The sequence below is a fragment of the Acipenser ruthenus genome, chromosome 8 (genome assembly GCF_902713425.1).
Source record: "Acipenser ruthenus chromosome 8, fAciRut3.2 maternal haplotype, whole genome shotgun sequence".
NCBI classification, from domain to species: domain Eukaryota; kingdom Metazoa; phylum Chordata; class Actinopteri; order Acipenseriformes; family Acipenseridae; genus Acipenser; species Acipenser ruthenus.
This window is the reverse complement of record NC_081196.1, coordinates 12545508-12556414: the sequence shown is the minus strand read 5'-3', so window position 1 is coordinate 12556414 and position 10907 is coordinate 12545508. Positions and strand designations below refer to the sequence as shown.

Sequence of the window (10907 nt, the reverse complement as noted above, 5' to 3'; positions counted from 1 at the left end):
GTGCATAGGAATACCATGCCTCCAGTCTGTATTTTGCTTGATAAATATTAAGCAGAGTGTTTGTTGTGATGTCGGCACACTATGTAGATATTATGGAAGGGTATGTTGAACATTTTCAGGGACTTTTTTTCAAAATATATTACACATAGGCCCCAACAAGTGTGAAACGTTGAGTACATCGCAGTAGTCTACATCTCTATGACGTAGTCTGCAAATGCTTTTGCCATGTGTTTCCTTCTGGTCTAGGGTGTCCTGGTTACGGCGACAGCAGGAGAACGGTAGCACGAGAGCGAGGGAGACGGGACTTGACTGGAATGCACAGGATGGTAGGATAAACAACACGGATTTACTACAGGTGAGGAATATGCAAAAGCTAAGAATTGCAGTCGCATTAGTCACAAGAGATAAGTGAATTAATTGTATCGTTGCATAGTATTATTGTATAGGTTGTGTGACGATTGGAAGATCTGGAACAAGAACTGTTTTACAAATTGGAGAAAAAAAAATGTTAGGTAGGATAAGCTTGTAAATGCAACCCATATAAAGACGTGTAAATCCTAACATCCTCATTATCACTTTATTTGTATTAATATTAGAAGCAAATCAACTTGAGGAAAGTGAAAGAAAAGGATGGTGCTTCTGCCGCTGGTTCCGTGGACTTGTCGCTTAGCGACAACAAAGCAATTTAAATCAAGCACGCCAAAGGGAAAATGCTGTAAATAAATTAATAGTTAATATCATATATCGGGTCGTTAACAAACAAAACATAGCAAACTAAATGGATATGATATATTCCCAAAAGATGGGTTGTGGTTTACATTAGTATTATGTTAATCGTGTTATTTTAAATGGCATACATTAAAACGTACTCGAGTGCTGCGCATCACTCAGGTCTGACATAGGCGTGTGAGTGGAATCAACACCATGTGAAAGATCCCTTTGAATTTAACGTACTGGATGAATAGTCTGGAGCCAGTTTTACCAAACGTTTGTTTTTGAAGGGTACGCGGACTGAAGCAGGCTGCACAATAAGAAGGTATTGCACATTGCATTTAAATGACGAATTCTGTGAACATCTTTTTATTGTAATCGTTATGAGACAGTGAACTGAGCACCGTTGTATGCTTCTCTGTCCCATTTTTTTCTGGAAAAGGGACACAACGCTAATTCGATATCCTTTCACCCGTGTAGATTGAGGTAAAAATATATATGTAGGGCATTTAAATATAGAATAAGTTCTTCTGTTTTGGGGCTGAGACGTGCGTCATGATGAAATAAAACAGATTCTGTATCTTTGGCGGTTGTCGCTAGTCTGTTTCAATACTGGAGGCTACTGCATTGCGATCAGTGTGTCTTTCACTTCAGTCAGCTCAGCACGCAGAGTACCGCGTTCAATATGGAGGAAAGCAGGTACCTGCCACAGGATTCGCACAAAGCAAATAAAAAAGAATCCAGAGTCCGATGCATTTTTTTCTACAGGACTGATCTTGAAAAACGTTAAAGGATAAAGTAAATGTGGGTCATACCATACATCATTTGGAAACAGTGTTACAGTATGTGTATGTTTGTGTTGGAGAGGGGATTATGTAAACCGATTGGAGCAGATCAAATGTATATTTGTATTTAATACATAGGCATTGTATTTAAATAAAACAAATTTGAATCTTTATAATCCTTGCGCATATTAAAATAAGATGTGTGTGTGTATTATATATATATATATATATATATATATATATATATATATATATATATATATATATATATATATATAGACACACGCACGTTTCATCTACATTGTTCTCAGATTCGCTTTTGTCTTCCCGCAAGACATGACACCTCATAATAATAATGAGACAACCTGCACACGAGGTATTAACGTTTATACTGTCAACAACTGGGGGGGATAAACATATCCTAAACTCCGGAAGTCATAATGTTTATGTCGTCATAAAACGTGAATATGTTATGTAAATTATAATTTGTTATTTATAAAATTTTTACTGTAAACATGAAAAAATGTAGAAAAACACTATGCATTGTAGTTTACCAGCTTTTTAAATAGGACATGAAATTTGCTTCTTTTTTTACCTAATTCTTTGCAGGACAACTGAACTGCAAGAGCCCTCAGTAAATCACTGGACATTCAGGTGTGAGAGGACAAATAAAAATGAAGCATTTTCTCAAGTAAGTGCCTTTTTTTTGTGAAACTTGTTTTTTGGCATAAGAGAAAGAAAGCTTTCTTCCCATTTTAGTTGTAATCCCAAGGATTACATTGTGTGACATGCTTTCGTGTACACTACTCCACAAATATCAGTGCCTCTCAAGGGAAACCTGTTCATCTACAAACACCTTTTTCTAACTAGAACATGAATTATTCATTTCAGTTTTTCTAAAAATAAACCTGTGTGCCCAGGCACAACAACTCATGTTTAAAGTGTAATGGGCAACAGGTTCACTGTCAGGGCAGATGAAAGTGCATGCAAAAATCCCAAACACAGAATGAACCAGTGTAGTCTGGCCATGTGAGTCTGATTATTCTCTATGGTCCGTTTACCACGCCAAACCTCTTGATTTGAGAACATCTTATTAAAACACAAACACTGGAAATCTGTAATTGTATGTGCAGTGTAATCCCTGACTCTGATAACAATCACTGCTGTAATGGCTTTGGATAGAATGCTTTAATTAAACCACTAGTGTGTACGCTTGAGAGCATTTAGTTCCCACCATTGTTCCCCTGACGATGGTTAATGGAACTACTGTCCATTATTTCATTTAACTATTGCATGCCAAAAAAAAAAAAAAAAGTTTTGTGTTGATTCTTTTTCACCAACTCATACTGTAAGTGAGCAGTAGCGCCGCACTCCCTTCTTCATAGCACTTGAAATAGCAACTGCAGTGTTAACAGCAGTTTGAGCATTTCCTGTCAGTGCTGCTTGATAATACACATTTGTTAAATTATTCCAGAGGATGAATCAGTGCAGCTATTTTTGTAAGTAATTGGTAAACCCAGGATAATATCCCCCACCTTGCCAGAAAATACAAATGTCTCTTGAGTTTTTAGTTTTGTTTCACTCCTTCAGTCTTATTTAATTATTTTCATACCAGCAAAAATACAGTACCCTTTTAATCAAAGCGAACCAATAACAGCTTAACAGGGAGACATATACAGTACTATTTTTTTTTTTTGCGGTATATCAAATATTTTACATTTAGGTCTGTTTAATCTCTGATTTTGTTCTCTGATATCTCACATTAGCCCTTAACGTCTTACAGAACACCCTGCAGTGTTTTTAAGAAGCACACTACTTTACCTTTGCTGTATCCTTTGCTGTCTGTAGCGCAGCAATATATTTTCCAACATAATGCTCATTAGTTTGATCATTTTATTCACATGCCCTAGAAATGCATTTCCTGACTTTTACTCAAGAGAGCGTTCACAAAGAGAAGGAGAATTACTCTTATGAGCATCATAGTGTGCTTACATCATGTTCCCTTCTGCAACGTATTCCGATTGAAAGTTGTGCAAAGGTGAAATAAAAGAAGAACTGTTGCTGCAGAGAGCATTATCTAGGCACACTATGATGCTGTTAGTTTTAGTCTGGTGTGGTTTAAGTAATACATGGTAATGTTTCTGTACAGGGCTTCATGACAGTGCAGTAATCCTGGAGCATTCTCCTCTCCCTTGGACCCTTATGAAACAGCTGCCACTAAAAAAAGAGCCTCAACCACTTTTTGATCTCCACAGGTTCAGTTCTGAAGTTCAGTAGTTTTAGTAGTATTAGGCTACCTGTATATAGAGTAATGGGACAAATAATTATAAACACTTGTCAAAACACTGTAAAGGTCTGGTGACTAGGCAAGGCAGAACTGATTTGACATGTGGAGCAGATGTGAACAATTATCACTTATAATTCTTGAATTTTGAATTTCCACCTATAGGTTGTGAACATCTTTTCTTCCTGGCACAGGGAACCTGCCTTGATGTTTTAAAAAATGAATACAAAAATAGGCCTTTTACTGCATCAGAAGGTCATGTGCGCTGCATGTTCTAACTGCTGCTCTGCAAATTCAGTGTGGGGATCAATACAGTCTCCAGGCGATTGGGGAGGCTGATGGGCTGCCAGGAGGAAGGTGGATGAAGAACAGATTAATTAAGGTTCTTTCGCTTTCCGCCTGTGCTCTGATCAAAGGCAGGCATTGGCAGGCAGTGGACACGAGGGTGCCTGACTAATCTAGCCCCCCTGTCCCCTTGCTCCACCTCATCAAGCACCTGTCAGAGTGATGGAGTGCATGAAAGAACAGGCAGCAAGGGAATAGGGAGCTGTCTGACTGGTTTTGTTCTCTACCACTCCCCTGAGAAGCTCTTGTCTTGCTGAGTCAAAATGGGTGTTTATTATGCTATTTGTTAAAAACAAACCTAGAAAACAAAAAGCTTTTTATTGAGATTGTGACACTGGAGACAGGCAGGACAATGACCATGCAGAGCTGTATAGGTTGTTGTTTGTTTTCTTTGCTTTGATTTGCTTGTCTGTTGGTTTTGCCAGGGTGCTGATGCAGTTCTTCCTGTATCTTTACTGTAAATGTCTGTGGCGGTCTCTGAAGTTCGTTTTGCGGAAGGTTACAGGACGATGTGAGCTGCAGCGAATCTGCTACAACAATAAGCCTGGTGCCCGCAGAACGCTGAAGATAGGTACTGGAACTTACAATCTGTTTATTCATCCTGTGTTCAAGGGTCATGCAGTAGGAACCACAGAGCATAACGACTTATACATCGGTTGCACATACAGCATTTGTTCTGACTAAAACTTGTTACTCTGTTTAAAGTCATTCAGTAAAATTCAATACATACATCAACTTGTTTTTCAAACAGTTTAACATTTGAATTGAACAAACACGGTTTGCCTTTGTTTTCTTAACAGAGTCATCTCTTAAATTCTCCAAGAGCGAGGTAAGTTATTTTTTATGTGTCTGTTCTGTTGGCCCAGAAGTATAGCTTAGCAGAAAGCAATAAAATTAACAATTTAAAGGAACAAATTTACTACTACAGTGCTCCGTCGTTATCAGGCGTCCCTTAATCCCACAGAACAGATTAAGGCCGTGTCATAATGCCTTCCATTTGCCCCATAATGCTATAACTTTATCATTATAAAGTAGAACACACATTGCACAGTGTCTGAAGTATAGTACTACAGCATTCTAAAGAGAAGCACACTGTTTGTTTCTGTTTACCTGTTTATCATATTCAACTGAGCTGTAGTTGGATAACAGTAATATTATCCAATGTCATGGGCTCTATTTAAAGTATGATTATCCTGTTGGTCTGTTTACCTATAGCTTTTACAGTATGCTTTGGTTTATAATTAATTGATGGTAGTTAGTGGTTTAGTGGTTAGAACACTTTTCACCTTGGGACGTTGGCTGGATTCAAATCTTTTTCATCAGCCTTTTCTAGTGTTTCTAAATAAAATACTTTATTGTTATATATGATCTGTGCAAGATTATTAAGTATATTATATCTTACATGTGCAAGTTCCTGGGGTATCTTTCTCTCCTACTCAGCTCTTGCAAAGTGCAGTGAGTGTCCATCCTGATGCTGTAGAGAAGACTATAGAAGACATCATGACCTTGAAGAAGATTAACCAAGATACCAACCCCCAGTAAGATAATCAGGTGTTTTGCTAGAGAGCATGACAGGAGTGGTTTAATAGTAATTAGCTTCAAAGTTGTTTTTTGAGTTTTTTTTGCCAAATAGTTTTCATTTTAGTTTTCCTTCTTCACTGTAAGTTCATTCAAGTTCAATCAACACCAGTTGATTTTAAACGCTTACATGGTAGGCATAGAACTGAAGTATCTCATATCAAAGTGATCCAACTCCTTGAGCTGCAAGTTAGTACAAGAGCCTGTTAACCCCAGCCTGGAAACTCAGTTTAGCGTGACTTCACTTGATCTTCATGAATTTTAATTACTACAGACCAGCAGGATTGGATGGCCATGAGACGGAACTATTCCATCGCTCCCAGTTCCTCCAGGGCAGGAATTTGGCCATGCTTGTTGGACAATGTAGGGATAATAACATTGTCCTGCTGCTTGAGTAATTCCTGCCCTGTGGATACATTCAGAGGATTTATTTAGCTTCCAGTGCAGCCAACCCTGCCCCATACAAAATCTGATAAAACAAACAGCAAAAAAAAAACGTACAGAAAAATCGACTAAAAGCTCAATGTTTTTGTTTGTTTGTTTGTTCAAGGCTGGGGATATCCCTGCAGGCCAGTCTCCTCCAGATTGTTGGGTACAGGAACCTGGTGGTAGAAGTTGAGAAGCTTCGCAGAGAGACCTATGATTCGGAGAATCCAGAGCATGAGGAAATCCTGCTAAAGGTAGGCATGAACTACAGGCTTCTGACAATCACACTCATCACACTACTTACTAACAGCATCAGAATGACAATTGTGAGGTATTTAGTTATTTATCCTCATTAATAGAGAACAATCCAAATGCAGATAAACCTGCTACTATAGCTGTCTGTGCAATGTAAAAAAAAAAAAAATATGTACATGTGTTGAATTTTTTGATGTGCACCATTTGACAGCAATACACAATTGACATTTTACAATCTGCTGTATATGAAGAGTGCCTCAGTAAAATGAGCAGATAAAAGGATGATGTCTATCTGAACTGACATTGCCACAGACTGTAATTGGCTGAATGGCAGGCAGTAGATTTCAGGGAAAGGGAAATTAGTAGGACAGTGCTGAGGGAAGCCATGTAAGAAGACTGCCTTCATTTGACTTCTCATGAATGTTAAATGTGTTTTTTTCAGCTGTGGAAGTTGCTGCGTCCTGATGTTCCACTCAAAGGTCGCATTACAAAGCAGTGGTGCGAAATTGGTTTCCAAGGCGACGACCCTAAAACAGACTTCAGAGGGATGGGCCTGCTTGGGTTACTTAACTTAGTGTAAGAGCATTGTGATTTTTAGGCACCAGACCGTTTTCAAAGACTGGTATTGATTCCTTTATCACCAGCAACCAGTAATGTAATAAAAAAACATTTGCTGCTGCTGAATAATGGTGGTGATACAGACAATTGTGACTATTACTTGTCTGTTATTGCTGATGTTTTTAATAGCCAGTGTTGAAACTCATACCTTAATTCCCAAAGCATTGTCATTTGCTGTTTTGCTCATTCCAACAATGTGATGCGCCGTTAGTTGTGTAAAACAAATTCATAAACCTTATGTTCTCAAACAGCATTTTAGTGGGAGAATATCCAAAGCAAATATATTCTGGAGGCACTCGTACTGTACTGCCTCTTATACAGTGGTACCTATATCTCAAGAAGCACTTGTTTAGTTGTGATTAAACCTCCCCTGTCCTGTGTCTGACTTCTTAAAATACATTGTATTACAGCTACTTTGCAGAACATGACAGTGTCACAGCCCTTCAAGTCCTTCATGATTCCCTTCAACCAAACTACAGGTAATACCGGGCTAAAGGATTTTCACTATTTTGCTTCCATTAATTAGAAACATGCTACCCCATGCGACTGTTTCTTAATACAGAGAGTGTATTGTATGCTAGATTGTAATATCTAAAGCCATCTGTGTGTACAGGGCATTGAAAATGAACAGAAGAAAAGGGAAAGTACTGTGCTATTTTTAGAGAGGCTCCTGCTTACAGTTTCCTGTGAATGAAAAATTCGAACTCTGGAAACAATTTCATTTTTAGCTTGGATTAGATTGGACGTCTTTGTTTTGTTTTTAATTTCTCATTTCACACTCATTGCATATCTTTAATATATATATTTTTTGTTTTTACATTTTACTTTACATGTAGAGATATAACCAAAAAGGATGCAAGGTATTTATTTTGATTATTTTGTTTTTTATTCATATCTTTTTTTGTCCATTGCCTACTTTGCCTGTTTAATATATGTGCAATTTCCATTTATATGAATACTAATTTAATACACCTTTTACTAACACTTTTTACTACTTCTGTGGTTCAGCAGTTCTAAAGTAACACCGGATATGTGTGTGTGTATATATATAAACTTCTAACATATTGTTATTGCAATTTTACATCATATAATTGAGTTTCCTTTTATTTTTTTATTTTACAGCTGTGGTATAGCTGCATAATAAAGATATAGGATGTTCACAAATGCTGTTTTTTTTTATAGCAAGATGAGCAAACTTGAATGGGAGAAGAAGAAGTTTGATAAAGCCATAGGGTAAGTATGTATAGATGCATAGGTTTGATAAAACTATCAGATAACACAGTGCTGTCAAATATTTTGTTCATAGGCATAGCGATGCAGCACTTATATTAAAACAAGAGTTTCAGATACACATATTATATGCATTTAGACACATACATTTACAGGAATACAGAACATTACGTCTTTTTTTTAAATATTATTTTCAAAGCATTTCTTTAATGAGGAGAAAAGTACATCGATGTAACAAAACTGAGAAAATACGCAAAGTACTTAAGACTCCTTATTATTTTACTGAGATGTTTGGTTCATTAAAATAGGCCATACAAGAATGGAAATGTAAGTGTTTAATAAAACAAAAAAAGAAATGTGTTTAAAAGCTCTTATGCATTACGAAGGATGAAGGTTACATACAAACATTACAGTGAACAGTATGCTGAAGTTTCCATCCTGTGCATTAGGTTTTTTTTTTTTTTTTTATCATCCAGAGAATATTTTTTTTTGTATCAGTAACCTTCACAATGCATTAGCGTGATTGCTACCCGTGGCAATATAGAGGACATGAAATGTGGCAGCCTGAAGATCTTACCTCTGCAGATCCCAAACAAAAGTGCTGAGGCGCTTATGTGGCAGAAAAAGACCAATAAGACTAAACTGGAGTGATGGGTTGTGAAAGCCAAACTATGCAAAAGTTAAAGGTGCAAAATATCACTTCGTAGCTTAAATAACATTCATTTACTTTCTCAAATGCATTTTTTTTAAATACTTGCATGTGTGGTTTTTTTTTTAAATTTAAGAACTTTTACACTTTTTGTAGACTGCACATTGATCCTTGTACTTTTTTTTTTTTAGCTACTCCTTTGCAATAGTGGGCATCAATATTACAGACTTGGCGCACACACTGCTTGTGAGTGGAGCTCTGAAGACACATTTATACAATGTTGCTCCTGAAGCACCAGCCCTTGCACACTTCCAGCAGACATTTTGTAAGTGTTACTTACCAATTGTGATGAAACCTGGTTAGTAATGCATGTTCTTTAGCATGGGTTGTTGAGAGCATCAAAATCTGGGGATATGTGGAAGAACCGGTAAATATATATGGTATATAGAATTGTGTTCTTGTGGGTGCTACTTCTCCCCTTTTAACTCTTAAATTGTTGTATAGGGTTATCTGAAATGCCAGGACAGAACTTTTTTGGAACAGTTTTGTATTTCAGAAAACATGCATTTAAACTATAGAGAGAAATATTGGAAGAACAGACACCAAATTTCAATTTATTGGCTAAATAAAATCTATGGTACGAGAAAGCAACCCTACCTTAAAGTTCACATAGAAATGTTTCTTCTTGCTACAGGTTACTTAATGCAAGAGTTTCATAAGTTCTGGACCGAAGAGGACCCCTGTGATATAATGGAGTTTAACTACGTCCGCACAAAGTTTCACAAGCGCATTCTGAAACAGCTCCGGAATAAAGACATGGCCCTGTGCCCTCACTTTGCAGCATCGGATCATTTAGTTAACATGTAGGCATCCTTCAGTCACACTTCATCAGCAGTACTTGTCTCATAACTGACTCACCCATTTGGATGGACCGCATTGAACCTACAGCCTTGATCACCACCAGCACATTTTATGACCATGTCGATTGTATGCATGCTGTTCTTTACTGTGTGTGGCGTTGATCTCCCATATTACTGCTTGCCACAGACACAGACATTGACATGCATTTCAGGTCACTTTTCTTTTCTCATTTAAATCCGTGCACTTATCGTACTGTGGCACCATGCAGTGTTACCTTCATGCAGTGTTCATTAGAAGAAATGTTTCTATTTTTGTAAATGTTTCTATTTTTCCCATACCATCAACATTTCTAAACTGTAATTCTCTGGGCATGCTTTTGTAAAACTTATTGATAGCTGTGTTTAGTCTTGTAAAGCCCTTTAATTTCTTCCAGTTTTTAAATCATGTATTTCTTAGAAACAGGGAACTGGGTTCCTGGTTTATTTCTTAAAAAGCCTCAGGGTTTGCATGCAGCATACTGTATTTGTAAGTAGTAAGGTATCAACAAGAAGCATTTTTGCATAGTATTGATGAGTGGTTATTACTATTGATGTCTTTGCACTAAACAATGTTTTGTTACACTGCTGTGACAGTCAGCCTTTGATGGGAATACCTTTTTAAGCTTGCCTAGGTGTTGTAAAAATGAATTAAAATATATAACATGCTTTCCCATTCACTAAATGATTTAGTAACATCATAGAAAAGTACAGTAAAGTTCATTATGTAACTTTCTACAGCAATGTAAATAAAGGCGCTATAAAAATGCATATGTGTGTAGAATTAAAGGGCTTTACTGTTGTCTGCAATAATGTAGGTCCCTTTTAGGAGAAGAAAAATGTTCTTGTATCCCAAGACAATCACCTTGATACTAGAAATTGTTTTAAATCAGTACCAGTAGTTGCATTATTAAAATCCCAACATGCATGTAAATTTACCTTACTCTTCAGGGCATCCAGTTTTTATTTCAGTGAAATTTCTACTCTGTCTACTTTGTCTTGTGTACTGTACATCACAATAGCTCAACTGCCTGTGTAATGTGAAAAGGGGAGACTTTGTACTATTATTATTAAAACTCCATTACATAACACTAATCAATACCTGATTACTAACCAATTGCTTTGTGCGT

General features: G+C 36.9%; 1 protein-coding gene across 4 annotated transcripts; it reads left to right on the top strand.

Moving 5' to 3' along the window:
• Positions 1-246: 246 nt before the first annotated feature.
• Positions 247-10876, top strand: LOC117405291 (ELMO domain-containing protein 1). 4 transcript variants are annotated; one of them, XM_034008236.3, is made up of 12 exons: positions 247-355; positions 2106-2187; positions 4551-4696; positions 4926-4954; positions 5566-5663; positions 6254-6383; positions 6827-6960; positions 7413-7481; positions 7839-7862; positions 8185-8235; positions 9073-9206; positions 9576-10876. In XM_034008236.3, exons 2-12 carry the CDS (start codon positions 2171-2173, stop codon positions 9746-9748), a joined length of 1005 nt encoding a protein of 334 aa, XP_033864127.3. In that variant the 5' UTR covers positions 247-355; positions 2106-2170; the 3' UTR covers positions 9749-10876. The 4 variants fall into 4 exon arrangements, with proteins under 4 accessions (XP_033864127.3, XP_033864131.3, XP_058884505.1 ...); XM_059028522.1 differs by having other exon boundaries at positions 308-326; XM_034008237.3 differs by lacking the exon at positions 247-355 and adding an exon at positions 803-1036.
• Positions 10877-10907: the final 31 nt, after the last annotated feature.